The sequence below is a fragment of the Suncus etruscus genome, chromosome 5 (genome assembly GCF_024139225.1).
Source record: "Suncus etruscus isolate mSunEtr1 chromosome 5, mSunEtr1.pri.cur, whole genome shotgun sequence".
Classification (NCBI taxonomy): Eukaryota; Metazoa; Chordata; class Mammalia; order Eulipotyphla; family Soricidae; genus Suncus; species Suncus etruscus.
The window spans coordinates 73,792,843-73,808,606 of record NC_064852.1 but is presented as its reverse complement, the minus strand read 5'-3'; the positions used below and the strand labels follow the sequence as shown (position 1 = coordinate 73,808,606).

Here is a 15,764-nt window from a genome sequence, read left to right as displayed (position 1 = left end):
CTTCTATATATTCTTTGTTTTTAAGGATTGTTATCATCATACAAATCTTTATTTAATACTTTTAAATGGGTACATCAGCTCCTTTTAATTTTAATGATCATAAAAATTTAGTCACTTTCAAATGGTATACACTTAAACTCAAATTTTTAACGACTACAATAATTCCACAAGGATTTTTTACTATTTTATTCACATGTGAAAGTATTTCTGGGACTATACACTTTGGTTCTATTATTGGTTCAATTTCTGGCACTGCATATCGTCTCCTGAACACCACTAGGAGTGATGCTTGAGTACCCCTAAATAAAATAAATTATACATAAATATAAAAATACCTTTATATAATAAATTTGTGTTTCATCTGTAAATTATATATTCATAGCCTTCATATAAAAATACTTTTCCCTAAGTTCAAAAAAATTTTTAGCAATTATGCATTCAAATAATTGTCTGGTATTTTAAGTTTCTATGTTTGGAGGAATTGGGCCTATGAGGTGTTTGGGTTATACCTGGTAGAGCTTAGGGACTACTTAAAGCTCAGTATTCAGGATAGCATGCAGATCCAGAGAGTGAATTGAGGAGCTCTCACAAGCGCTCCATCCTATAAGCAATCACACTGGCCCTGCTATTACGATTTTATTTGTCTTGGGCCACTCCTAGTGGTGCTGGGGCTTACTCTTTTTTCTGTGATCTGGTAACACTCTTGGTGGGACTGGGAGGTGGGCCATATGTGAGGCAAGGGAACCTTATGAGGTGCTGAGGATTGTGCGTAAGGCAAGTGTCCTACCTGATGTACTATCTCATAGTTTCCTTAAAATGCTTTGAGTCCCCAGATGAATTCATGGGCATAATCTCTTGGATGAAATTGTAGCCCATTCATAACTTTACAATTTGATTGGATTTATCAGGTCAGGATGTCGCTTCCTTGTAATTGTATTAAAAAAATGTGCAGCTATTCAGTCTAACTCCAAAGGAGAAGGGGAGTAAACAAGAAGTTATCTTTTTTTTAATTATAAAATCTTTATTAAGATCCATAATTACAAGCATGATTGTAGTTGGATTTCAGTCATAAACAGAACATCCCCCCCTGCAACATTCCCATCACTGATGCTCCTGATGCCCCCCTCCCCTCACACCTGCCTGTATTGGAGACAGGCATTCTACTTCTCTCATTCATTAACTTTGTCATGCTAGTTGTTAGTGTAGTTTTTTCCCTAACAGCATTCACCATTCTTTGTGGTGAGCTTCACATTGTGGGTCTGTCCAGCCCTTCACTCTATCGTCTCTGGGATTATTACAATAATGTCTTTACTTCCTTTATAAAACCCATAGATGAGTTAGACTATTCTATCTCTCTCCCTCTTATTTCACTCAGCATAATAGATTCTATGTACAACCATGTACAGGAAGATTTTATGACTTCATCTCTCCTGATGGCTGCAAAATATTCCATTGTGTATATGTACCACAGTTTCTTTAACCATTTCTCTGTTGAAAGGCATCTTGGTTTCCAGAGTCTGGCTATTGCAAATAACGCTGCGATAAATATAGGTGTGAGGAAGGGATTTTTGTATCATATTTTTGTGTTCCTAGGGTATATCCCTAGGAATGGGATAGCTGTATCATATGGGATCTCATTTTACAGTTTTTTGAGGAATCTTCATATTGTTTTCCATAAAGGCTGGACAAGACAGCATTCCCACCAGCAGTGAATGAGTTCCTTTCTCTCCACATCCCAGCCAGCACTGCTTGTTCTAATTCTTTGTGATGTGTGCCTATCTCTGTGGTATGAGATGGTACCTCATAGTTGTTTTGATTTGCACCCCCGTGATGATTAGTGAGTGATGTGGAGCATTTTTCATGTGTCTTTTGGCTATTTGTGTTTCTTCTTTGACAACGTGTCTGTTAATTTCTTCTCCCATTTTGGGATTAGATTTTTTTTCTTGTAAAGTTCTGTAAGTGCCTTGTATAATTTGGATATTAGTCCCTTATCTGATGGATATTGGATGAATAATTTCTCTCATTCAGTGGTTAGCTCTTGTATCCTAGGCACTATTACAAGAAGTCATCTTAATCATGGTTCTTACAAAGCCAAAGCTACAAACTTACCAGTTCAGTGCAGAAGCTACTGACTACAAAAACTGTCTGCAAGTTTCTCCTCTGCTTGGAGGGGTAGAGAAGCCTCATATATCCTCACTTTTCTGTGGCACTCTGAAATTAGGCATTATCAGAAGTGCACTGAACTTATTCACAAATGCCCTTCCAATGATTAGTGTGAGAAATTCGGGACTTCATAATAGACTTAGGTGTAAATTGACAATGGTGCTTTGCAAAAATAATTTAGGCTTATCAGCCTGGTTTTCTTGGACACCAACCTGTGTAATATCAAACCTGTATTATGTCAGAATATAGTTCGTGAGCACCAATTATGACGATAAACATTTTATTCCCAAAATACCTTTTTTGTGGTTTCTTCCCTCCCTCCCTCCCTCCTTCCGTCCTTCCTTTCTTCCTTCTCTTTCTTCTTCTTCTTCTTCTTCTTCTTCTTCTTCTTCTTCTTCTTCTTCTTCTTCTTCTTCTTCTTCTTCTTCTTCTTCTTCTTCTTCTTCTTCTTCTTCTTCTTCCTTCTTTCTTTCTCTTTCTCTCTCTTTCTCTTTCTCTTTTTCTTTCTTTCTCTTTCTTTCTTTCTTTCTTTCTTTCTTTCTTTCTTTCTTTCTTTCTTTCTTTCTTTCTTTCTTTCTTTCTTTCTTTCTTTCTTTCTTTCTTTCTTTCTTTCTTTCTTTCTTTCTTTCTTTCCTTCCTTCCTTCCTTCCTTCCTTCCTTCCTTCCTTCCTTCCTTCCTTCCTTCCTTCCTTCCTTTCTTTCTTCTTTCTTTCTTTCTTTCTTTCTTTCTTTCTTTCTTTCTTTCTTTCTTTCTTTCTTTCTTTCTTTCTTTCTTTCTTTCTTTCTTTCTTTCTTTCTTTCTTTCTTTCTTTCTCTCTTTTTCTCTTTCCTTCTCTTTCTTTCTCTCTTTCTTTCTTTTTCTTTTCTTTCTTCTTTCTCTCTCTTGCTTTCTTCACCACACCTGATGATGCTCAGAAGCCACTCCTGGTTCTGTGCTCAGAAATAGTCCTTGGCAGGCTCAGGAGACCATATGTCTGGGAATCATTGATGCCGGGAATCAAACCTGGGTTCATCCTGGGTTGACCGTGTACAAGGCAAATGCCCTAAAGCTGTGCTATTGCTCCAGCCCCTTATGATCTCATTTACTTATCTTTATATAGGCTCTTTTTCCAGATGTAGTCACCGAAGTTACAGTGGGTTAAAACCTCAAGGTAGAAATTTTGAGGGACACGATTTAGTCCATAGAAGAGAGATTAAGTGACTTCTATAAAATCATAATGCCTTTAAAGCAACTGAGTTAGGATTTGAATTCAAGAATGTTAACTCTGGAATCTCATCAATGATTATGAAATGGGCCAGACCTTTCTGCTAGATTTGCCTACTTTTTCTTTTCTCTCATTTTTATTAAAAATGTTATGGCACACCCTGTGGTGCTCACACCTAACTGCATTCAGGACCTTCCTCATGGGGCTCTGGCTACCATATGGGAGGTGTAAGGCAACTACTTTACTTACTGTATTATTTCTCTGGCCCCAGACTCACCAACCTTTCTTGCTATGTTCTCTGCACCATATTAATATAACATACATATAAAACACCTCTTGGCTGTCTCCAAAGAATCTTCCCTATTCTCTATGAGCATCTGGATCCATCTCATTTGTATTAGATTGATTTATTCTGATAATATTTGAATGTTTGTTGATGAAATACTTAAATAGGAGAAATTCTCATTCCTAAGCTGATACATTAATTTTTTAAGTATGTTGTAGACAATTTAATGAGATTGTTCTAATTTCAGATAACCCCTAATGGAAAATTGTAGAACTTTGTAATATGGATTCATAGTTTAAAAAAATCCTACCAGTTCAGTGTTCTTTGGGACTTCAGAAAAACAGTTTAATTTATTTTGTTAAATATATATTGTTCAACTATTTTCTTTTTATTAGAAGATATTTAATGAACAATTTATACATGTATAGGACATCAATAATAATTAGAAGATAGAGATAACTTAGATAAAAGATAAACTTAGATAAAAATAATCATATTATTTTCTTAAAAGAATAGCATAGAAAGGGACATACTTCAGAAGATAAGTTTAAAGAAGAATCTTATATCATCTCATCTTATCTTATCTTATCATCTTATCTTATATCTTATATTATTTCATTTCATTTTGGTATATGCATCAATTATAAAAGCTGCAAAGTACGTAGAAAGCTTGATTGAACAGATTCATCTTTCTTTTTTTTGGAGGGGGCACACCGGTGACACTAAAAGGTTACTCCTGGCAATGTGCTCAGAAATTGCCCCTGGCTTTGGGGGACCATATGGGACGCAGGGAGACCGAACCGCAGTTCATTCTAGGTTAGCTGCCTGCAAGGCAAACCCTCTACTACTTGCACCACCACTCTGGCTCCTCATCTTTCTAATATTAAGGGAAGAATGCAGATGAGGAGAGTTGAAGCTATTACAATTACCCTAAGGTGTATTCTTTTTATATAATAATATTTATTGAAACCATTGTGAATTACAAGTCCTTCATAGTTGAATTTCAGGCATAAAGTGACAGTGAATTTTCTAAAGAAAAGTTTCAAGCCTTATAACATCATTCTGATTAGGAATTTGACTTTGAATTATATATTTATGAAAAAGATTAGTGGTTTATTATATTTTTTTCACAAAGTACACTTTTGATCTGGCATGTCATTTAACATATCTAATAATACATATGATACACACTCTCTTATAAAAAGAACAGGAAATGTACTAATCAAAACAGATTACATCAGAATATACTGGTACGTACTGGATGAATGTCATAACTTCCTTTTAAACTCATATTTTATACCAATTATCTCATAATTAAAAGAGTCTACCTATCAATAGCTTTTTATATAAGTTAAGAATAATCTATTTTCAAATTCATAATTTAATCAGACTCTTAAAATTTATACCAACATTTCTCAACTGGGTACCAAATGGTCTTTCTCTAGTCCCCAGAGTATGCCAAAAAGGACATAGGTGAATTTGTATAAATGTGAAACTGTAGCAAAATAGTAGTGGGCAAGTGCAGATGGAGATGGAGTGGTGCAGAAAGGAAACAAGGCTGGAATGGGAGGGACATGTTAGAAAAAAAGTTGTGGAGCACTGATTTATACCATATTAAAATCAGAATAACACACTAAAATGACAGAATTTTAACCTCCATCAATGAAACTAGCATGCCATTTGAACAATGTGGTTTAAAATTAGACAAATGTGTGATTTCCATTTTACATTTTGAAATAATAAAAGTGATTATTTAGCTTGAAAAATCTTGGGGACTGGTGAGTACTAACTCACTATAGTGTTGCTTTAAAAAATCATGTATCCTGGGGCCCGGAGAGATAGCACAGCGGCGTTTGCCTTGCAAGCAGCCGATCCAGGACCAAAGGTGGTTGGTTCGAATCCTGGTGTCCCATATGGTCCCCTGTGCCTGCCAGGAGCTATTTCTGAGCAGACAGCCAGGAGTAACTCCTGAGCACCGCCAGCTCTGGCCCAAAAACCAAAATAAATAAATAAATAAATAAATAAATAAATAAATAAATAAATAAACCCAAAAAATCATGTATCCTGTGGTTTGGAAATATTTCAAAATCAATATCTCCTCTCTACTACTTCTCAACAAGTTACTCAGTACTGGGGATATTGAACAAGACCTTGAGATTATAAGGCACACAATCTAGTTGTTTGAGCTAAAACCAAACTTCGTATTTTGTTTTCTAAAAAATATTCTTACTGTTTTCCATAAAGAATGCACCAGATTCATCAGCCACACAGACTTCCTTATTAGTGTCTCCACCATTCAGTTCATTTTATATATTGCATTTGGTTGTTTAATTCACCTGGTCCCTGAGACATGTGTTTATAATCTTGATTTAGATAGCTCTATGTTTTTAGTGAGATAATTTTGCCAGTATTATAATTCTATTCTGTTAATAATAGATAATTGTATATTGAGGTGTTAAAAGTTTCTGAATTGGCTCCAGCTCCTGAAGCACTGTGAATTCAGAATTACCTGCTTATATTTGTCCAGAAGTCTTGACTGAGCTGAGCTCACCTTGAATTTCTTTTTGGTTCAACAACTTTCTAACATTTGAGTAAATATAATACTGAATTTCAAAATTATTTGAAAATAACAATTGACTTTGTGTTTTGTTTTGGGGGACCACATCTAGTGGTGCGTGGGGGCTATACTTAGCTCTGTTCTTGAGGGATCAAACCAAGGTCAGTTAAATAGAAGACAAGTACCTTTTACACTTGTAATATCTCTTGGGCTTCACACAGTAGCCATTTTGTGCTATATAAAAGTTGCCTTTAAAATTTATTTCTGGGTTCGGAGTGATAGCACAGTAGCGTGTTTGCCTTGCATGCAGACGACCTGGGATGGACCCGGTTTCAATTTCCATCATTCCATATGGTTCCCCGTGCCTGTCGGGAGCATTTGTTGGGTGCAGAGCCAGGAGTAACCCCTGAGCACCGCCGAATGTAGTACCCAAAAAACAACAACAACAAAAAAAAATTCTGGGACCAGAATAATAATATAGCCAGTAGGCACCTTGCATTTATCTGACTGGGGTTCAGAGTAATCCTTGAACACAGAGCCAGTAGTAAACCTGAGCTACCCGGAGAAATCACACAGCAGTAAGGCGTTTGCCTTGCACATAGCCAGCAGACCCCCGGTATCCCATATGGTCTGCTGAACCTGCCCAGAGTGATTTCTGAGCGGAGCCAAGTGTAACCCCTGAGCATCCTGAGTGCTTCTAGGTGTGACTCAGTAAATAAAAAAAAGGAAAAAAAAGGAAGAAAAAGAAATGGAAAGGAAAGGAAAAAATAAAGAATGAAAGGAAAAGAAGAAAGGAAAGAAAGAAAGAAGAGGAAAGAAGGAAAGAATAAAGGAAGAAAAAAAGAAAAAAGAAAAGGAAGAAAGGAGGGCAGAAGGAGAGAAGGATGGAGAGAGTTCTAAGAAGAAAGGAGAGAGAAGGAAGATAGGGAGAGAGAAGAAAGGAAAGAAGAGGCAAGAGGGAAGGAGATGGAAGGGAGGAAAGAAGGAAGGAATGGAGGAAGGATTATTACTTTTTCCTTCTCTGCTTCTTCCCTGATGCACCTTTTCTTAAAAGTATCCATCTTCAAACCCACCTCTGCAGAAGGTATCTGAAATCTTGCATATCTTATGGTTGTGTCTGGGTCCATGTACACAGGAGGCACATCTGGGACATTCCCATGTACCTCCTTGGTTTGGTTTGCTGTTTACTTTTTTGACCTACCCTGAAACCACTTCTCCTCTGAAACTACTTTATGAATAGCAAAGCCTACTTTAAGAAATGGCACCTTTGTGTCCTATTCATTTGCTGGTTTTCCTTTCCCATTGAACCTTGCAAAGATGATGGATAATTTTAGTCAGGACAGAAAGTAGAAAGGCAGAATATTGAATGATTACAACCGAAATAGCAGGTACAATGCCTTTTTTTATTAATATAAATGGACTAGAGTATACTTTATGAAAGTATACTACAAGGATGTTGTAAGAAAATATTATAAAGGGACCCTGTAGTTCGTTTTTATACTTACAAGAACTGAATGTTCATAACTTCTGGCATTTACTTTGCACGGCTGCATTCTTCATATTAAGTAAGAGAATTGATGGAAAACAAATGGCAGAACTTAAGTTTTTATTTCTTCCTTAAAAGAAGAAAGGGCAGATGGTGTTTTGAATACCACTTGCCATAGAACATGAAAGTTTGAGATTTCTAACTGTTTGAATGAGATAAAAAAGAAGAAAAAAATTGTTAATGGTAAAACTAGCTTTAGATTCTCCCAAGGGCTTAAAGAAAAGAAAAAAAAAAAGAAAACATTGAGAAACGGGAGAGAACTGCAAGAGAGGGTTTGTGTAACAAGCACCTCAAACCACAGAAGTCACATGGGCTCTTTTGCTTTGCTACTTTTGATTACTGGTGAGAGGGTTATACTTTTAGCTTCCCTCATAGTGCAAGGCCACTCAACCATGTGCTAGCTGGAGTAATCTTTATTCATAATGTCTTTACAAAGGCTCATGCACCAGAGCAGCAATGGCAATTTGGTGGACTTCTGTGCTGCACCTGAGTATAGCTCTTACTCCACACTCACAGACAACCAGATGGATGATAACAGAAGAATTCAAATGCTGGCAGACACTGTGGCCACATTACCTCGGGGACGGAAGCAGGTATGATTGCTATTTTGTACATTTAAAAACGTTCATTCTGAAGGTAATGTGATAAGTTTGTCTGACTGTCTCCTAAAAAAACTTATTGAACGAGCTTTGAAATTAGTGACTATGAATATGAATGAATGAGAAAGGGTAAAAGGTTTCAATTTCTGTGAATTAGTTTCCATTTTTTTCAAGGCCATATTTTAAAAATAAATCTTTCTCCTGTGAAGTTTTGTTCATATAAAATGGAAGTTATTAAACACATCAAACTACAGGATGTTTTGTATAGATACTAGCAGTTAGGAACGCATTAATATTTTCCCCTTTTATTTCTTCAATTAGTTATTTCTTGCCTAGTTTTCTACCTGGTTCTTGAGAATCACTTTTGTACACAATTAAATGAGCTTACTTATTTTTAACAGCTTTTCACAGAACAATTTATTATTATAACACATATTTTGTGATAAGTTTTTTAGTTAAGTAAGTACCTAATTTGGTAACGTCTTAGCCACTTATTTAGCTACGGGATCTTGAACAAATCATTTGCATCTCTGGACTTCTTAGTTTCTTTGTTTTATAAAGTTAAAAAGAAGTAAAACTGTCCTCTGGGGTTCTTCTGTGACATGCAGTTATTAACAATATGACTGATGTATAGTATATGGCCAATCATTCTGTTATTTTTGATTACGGAGTGGTTCCCTAGAGGCGATGACTAATTTGAAAATAATTATGTCAAACAGAATTTATATAGACTTTAAAAATTATACAGTTTTCAGTTTAAAGCAAATATAACTTTCAGGCCAAAAAAAATAGAAATAGTACAGGGTTTAAGGTGATTGTCTGGCACAAAGTCAAACTCTGCTTATTCCCTGTTACCACATATAGTCTCATGAGAACTACCAACAGTGATTCTTATGCATAGTCAGGAGTACCTCTGTGTATAGTCTACAATTTCTCACTCAATAAAATTTTTAGAAATCACCTTAAACACTTAAGTTGTATATCTTGCTGTAATTCTCTAAGAACATTTCAGCATTCAAATGCAGTGCTTCTTCAGAATCACTTTTAGCAGGATTTTTATCCCTAAATCTTGCATGTCCATCATCTACTTATCATAGGCCTTCTCACTTCAGGATTAGAGTTAGAGCATATGGGGAAATCAAAATTGTTTTTCAGTGATGTACACTGTTGACTCTTTTTTACTTTGTTACCCAGAAAACATAAAGGTAAACTTCTCATAGTTTGGGTTGATGATATTTTATTTTCAATTACTGCTGTGACTATAATTTAACAGAATGAGAAAAAAATCAATATACTATCTGTTTGAGATAAACAAAAGAAGGAATCCCAAAAGATATGTATTCAGTTATTAGTTATAGAGAAGTTTTGGGAACATAAATATAAAAATATCACCTTTGTTACCTTTTAAAGTAGACAATTCAGTAGGCACAAAATGTATCATTTATATTACATATCATTTTCTACTTTCTATAAATTAAAAATGTCATTAATTATAACCCAAAGTAGATATTCTTGACGTTGAAGGATATGGCAGAGCAAGGAAACAATTATAACAAAATCTTAGATTTGGGGGACCCTCCTGGCTTGTGTAGGATGACAGTACAGTATTCTATTGTCTCAGTATCAACATCTGAGGAGACTGGAGTACTTCAGGAGGGTTGCTTTCTACTTGCTTGAACACTTCTTTGAAAGGTATAGTCATATGACTAGTACAGATAGCAACTGTGTTTGAGCACTTGAGGGTCTTAGAAACTTTATTCTAGAAATGCCACATGTTGGTAAAGAAGGGAAGACTAGTGGTGAGGGAACAACCTCTGCTGTAGTTGTAGAAAGAAAGAATGAAGGCCTGGAGATGAGTTCTAAAGAACTGGCTATGGGGCCCAGAGAAACGGGGCAGCATTTGGAAGCACTGGCCTTGCAAGTATATGATCATAAATTCAAACCTCTAGTGTCCCATCTAGGCAAAGCATGATACTGGCAGCTCTGCTGCTTGAACTTGGCGGTCCTGCTGGCTGTAGTCTCTGGCATGACAAGTGAATTCTATCCACAGTTATATGTATGAGCACCACAAAAAAAAAAATGAGATTCCTAACATGAGCATTGTAACGAAAAAAATGTGCAAGTATCACAGATGAGCCGTGACATCTCTGGTAAGTAGGGCCGCATGCATCACAACTAGATGAATGCAAACTCAGGGAGTCCCAGAGATAAGAATGCTGTTACTTAATATGTGATCCCCAGGGAGACCACCATAGCTAAAACGATGTGAGAATCACAGCCAGCCATGTGTACAACCACAGATTGTTACACTGAAAACAGTATCACAACAGCACACTGAAAGGAAGGAGAAAAGGAGAGACAGAGGGGTTGGGGGAAAGACTTGAAGTTGAAAGGCAGTAAGTAGGGAGAAGTCACCTTTGGATTGAAACCTGAATGAGGACAGCAGGAACTAAAAAGGGTTTTTTAGAAGGGATTGGAATATCTTACAAAATTAATAAAGGTTTTATTAGAAATGCCCACATGTTATGTACATGTTACTAATATGTGTACATGTGTATATATGCATTTGACACAACAATTAATTTATTAATAAGTTTATTTATTTTATTTTTTCTTGTGGCAGTCAACTCCTACTCCAACTGCTTTTTCTTACTTTTGTGGCATTTCCTTTAAAAAAAAAAGGCAGTGCAAAATCTTTTGTACATGGTAATTCTGATCTACACGATCATTATCAGTAGATTTGATGCCCATTTATACCCAAATTTCAGAATTTTCCAAATGCATGTTTATTTCTTTGAACTGCTTTTTGGAGAACAATCACACAGTTGGCACTGACTGAATTGTGGGCAAACAGATCCCTGCTAGGCTATCACATGAGCAGGTGTTTCCGTGGCACTGTTATTTTCAACACTTCAAGGCTGACGTCAAGCATTCAGACTTCTAATTATTGTTGGCTTTGGTTTCTGCCAGCATGAACTCTTTAGCCTCTAGTTTCAGATGAATCTTTATCATTATCCGAGTATTCACACTCAGAATTACTTAAAAATAGATTTCTATGTGTTCATACCTGTATTTTGAGGAGGTGACAGATATCAGGATAGCTCCTACTTGTAAACCTTGTTTTAGAGGGAAAAAAAACTGTCCATAGAAAGCACTGTAGGAAGAAGACAGAGGCTAGCAAGTATTGTCTTCATAAATATGATATTGCCAAAAGAGGAGGTTTTGTGGCTGTCTCCTCCCCAGAGGGCAGCCAGCTGCTTCTGGAAAGCAGTTTTACTGAATGCTGCAGTGAGAATCTGGATGGGGGTAGGGTGGGTGGTAGGCAAACAGGTGCAAAGCTTGAATGTGCATTAGTAGTAATCAAAACTATATTTGGCTAATACTCTTTGAGCTATTGAATTATTTCTATGTGGGCAATAGGAAAGGCAATTTCACATAGACCATTTGGGATATAGGTTTTTGAACTAACCTGGAATGGTAGATCTGAAGTTCCTATCTTAGGAGATTTCAAGTGTTTCTAACTGCTTCAAGGAATTTAGACCCTTTTGGAAATTTTTCAGAGAGAAAACGATGTTAATGTCACCTTTTTATCACTACTTTCTAATGAATATGGGAGTATTCTTGATATCAATATATAACATTTGTTTACTAGAAAACAAGGTTCTTAGAGCTGGGGAGTTCCTACACTTGCACAAAGCCAGGGCCAGTAGTAAAGCTGGCTAACCTCTATGTATGGCTTCTAAACAAGATGAATACAGATAAAAAAAAAGAAGAAAGGAAAAGAAAAGAAAGTGGGGACACACTTTCTGCTGCTGTCTATTTGGATACTTCAAGAGCACTCTAAGAAAATTAACTGAGTTTAACCCTTTATTTTATTTATCTATGAATAGTTTTTGGCTAGCTGTTTTGGGAGGGGGTGTTTTGGAGCCACACCTGATTACTCTGAGGGGTTGTTACTTCTGGCTATGCACTCAGAAATTCCTCCTGGCTCAGTCGGGGATCAAACCCAGGTCCATCCTGGGTCAGCCGCATGCAAGGCAAAAGCCCTACCGCTGTGGTATGGCTCCGACCCTTAGGCTTTCTCTTTTTATGTGTCAGCCAATTTATATTTCTTATGACTCCAGGTATAAAAATTCTGTATAGAATAATTTGGACGACAAAGGTTTGGAAGGAAAGGAGAGCTCATGATTTGGACTTTTGAAAACTAAACAAAACAAAACAAAAAATCTCACCTCTAAATAAGTATCCTCCTACCTCTGTCTCACCACTTTCAGGAAATGAGTACAAAGAGTGGGGAACAGGAAGTAACAATCTGTTTTTGCAGAAGTGGGTAGAGTATTAATGTCTGGGCTCTTCTGAGCAGACTAAGCTGCACATTGCCTCCTCATTTTTACAAACTGATCGCTGCAAGCACTGGGTCATGTTTTGCCACCAAATACGGACATTGTGAATCAGTGCATGGCAGCAAAAATTACACTCGGAGGATGAATGCCTGATCTTTTCTGTCATCTGACTAAAAATAGAAGAAAAGGAGCCACAGGCTGAACATTAGGCACCTTGATGTTAATGGCTGGCGAGGGGTTAAAGAGTTTTAGCGACTCAGCAGTCATAATTGAATGTGTAGATCGCAGGCCTGCCAATTTGCTAAACCAAGATTTCTCATATTAGATAATGTGTAATAAAAGACAGCTGTTGCCAACATATGTTGTTCTAAGCACACCAGTTCCTCATTCATGAGTTTTTGATGCCTTCACTACAACATTAATAAGAGGTGTTGACTGGGAAGGCAGGCTCAAGAGCAACTCTATTAGTAATATACTGAAGTTGGGCTGTATGTGGTAGAGAAAGAACTACATGAAAAAATTTTATTTACACCCCAAAATACAAGACCTTTGATAAGACCTTAGAAATAAGTCATTCCCTAAGGCTTAAACAGATCATTTAGTGAGTGAGCAAGATTGAATCCTGAGAACATTACATGTTGCAGGAGCCTGACAGCCCAGATCAAAAGCAAGAAGGCTTTGTGTAAAAATGTGGCAAGTGTCAGAGAATTTGATGGTGTCTAATTTATTTAAAAATTTTATATAAACTTAGTGATTAAGACAGTCTCATTGCTAGTCCAGAAAGAAAACTATATTTCTAATTTGCAAGGTAGGTTTTTTTTTTGGTGGGTGTTACTGATAATCCAAAACAATATAAAGAAATTGGTTTATCTGGTGTTAGGCTCACTTTGAGTTAGGCAAATATTTTCATTTTCAAGTAGTCAGTTTGCTACATAGGAAGATTAATAGGAAGAAATAGCCATACTCTTTTCCATAGGGATTGAACCAGACAACATTCCCACCAATAATGAATGAGATTTCCCTTTTTGCTGGATCTCCAGCAACACTGTAAGAATTAAGTTCCCATGTAATCCAGTAGTTCTCTTGACATCTATCATGATTACATAAAACATAAATTAAAAAAAATACACAACATCTATGTTCAAAGCAGTGCTTAGTGTAACAGGCAGGGCATGGAAACCACCCAAATATCCAACAACAGATGAATGATAAAGAAATGGTAGTATAATTCTGGAATGGAATACTGTGGAATTTCATAATAGAATACCATGTAGCTATAAGAAAAGATGAAGTTATGTAGCCTGCTGCAACTTGAATCTAACTGGAGGAAATAATGTTAAATGAAATAAGTCATAAAGAAGACAAATCCTGGAAATTTTAACTCATGTATGTTATATAGAGTAACAAGACAAGGGCATGAAAGTATTTATCAAATGATGGACAAATCCTTGACACTGAATTATGAACTCAGATTCCATGTAAAGAGGGGAATAGGTGGATTTGTTGAGGCGGATATGAAGTAACAAAAGACATTGGGTAAGGATCTTAGATACTTTAGAGATTATGAGATGATGAAGTGAGGTAACTATGCACCAAAATCATAAGAATAAACTACTAAATTATATGACACAAATGGCAATAATAAAACTAAAAATATATTTTGCTAAGAAATCACAACAAAAGAGAGCCTTGGGACACTGGTGGAGGAAGGCAGGTCTTGGTGGAGGTACTGGAGTTTGAATATTGAGACTTAAAAAACTATTATTAATATCTTTGTAAGTGGTAGTGTCTATATAAAAATTTAGAGGAAAAATAAAGAAAAGGAAATGATATCTGCAGATAGAGAAATTCCTTATTGCCTTGTTGGTAAATTTTTATATGATGTAAAAAAATTTGGATTTGAATATTTGTAAAATTGTTTATTATTTAGAAGGAATGTTTAGATAGATTACATGTAATACTGAGGTTCATAAAATGTCATAAATTTTTGCTTAGCATTAAAATTATAGGAGGAAGGCCTCAAATTTTTATTAATTAATTTTAGTCACAAATTGTTTATTTTTCCATTACATATTAATATGCTGCCAACTTTGTGTTCTGTTGAGTATTTTACATTGGATTTCATTATTCTTTCCTTCCTTTCTTCATCCTTCCATACACCTTCCTTCTTTCCTTTCTTCCCTTTGCTTCATTTCTTTCTCTCCCTTCCTCTTTTTCACTTTCATTCATTTATATTCCTTCCTTTCTCTCTCCCTTCCTTCTTCCTTTCATCTTTTCTTTTTCTTTTTGCTTTCTTCTTTCTTTCTTTCTTCTTTTTATTTCCACTTTTTATTTCCTCTTCTTTTCAATTTTTACTTTCCTTTCTTTCATTCATTTATATTTGAATTACACCTGATGGTGCTCAGGATGTTTTCCTGACCCTGTTCTAAGAGATTATGCCTGAAGCTGCTTGGGGGACCATATGCAGTGAAATATATTGAACTATGATTGGTCACGTGGCCGGCAAGTATATAACACCTGTGTTAGCTTCTTTGCTTTCTTTGGCCCCTATTATGAAACTTTAATCTTAATTTAACTTGCTAATATTATTTTTTAGTAGCTCAGTTCTAATTGCCAACCTAATTCTTTTCAGTTTCCATTTATTTTATTCCTTGTGCTAGGAGTTTAGGGAGAAAGAAAAAAATAACCCAGACAAAATCATACAAATAATTATATACAGAAATGAGGTGTTTGATTCTGTATGTCTTTCATGTGAATACATATAAATTGGTTTACAGTGATAGTACAGGGGTCACAGAGATAGTACACTTACTTGCTATATGAGCAACCTTTGTTTGATCCCAAGTATCATTTATATTTCCCTGAGCATCATAAGAAATAATTCCTGGGCACAAAATCAAGAGTAAACACTGAACATTGCTTGATATACCCCCCAATAACAACACAGAAATGAGACAATAGCAACAAAAAGTCAGTGTACATATGTCTCTATATATCATATTAACTAATGGATATTGATAAGGTAATATTTTAAAATATAGACATTGATTATAACAATATAACAT

General features: G+C 35.8%; 1 protein-coding gene across 2 annotated transcripts in view; it reads left to right on the top strand.

Moving 5' to 3' along the window:
- Nucleotides 1–15,764, top strand: part of CYTIP (cytohesin 1 interacting protein) — an 87,527-nt gene that overhangs the window by 45,815 nt on the left and 25,948 nt on the right. The window contains exon 2 of one of the 2 annotated variants that reach the window (XM_049773128.1): nt 8,194–8,350. In XM_049773128.1, coding sequence (XP_049629085.1) covers nt 8,198–8,350 — 153 coding nt within the window. In that variant the 5' untranslated portion in view covers nt 8,194–8,197. Of the gene's footprint in view, nt 1–8,179; nt 8,351–15,764 lie in introns of those variants that run through there. The other variant, XM_049773127.1, reaches the window with a different exon arrangement.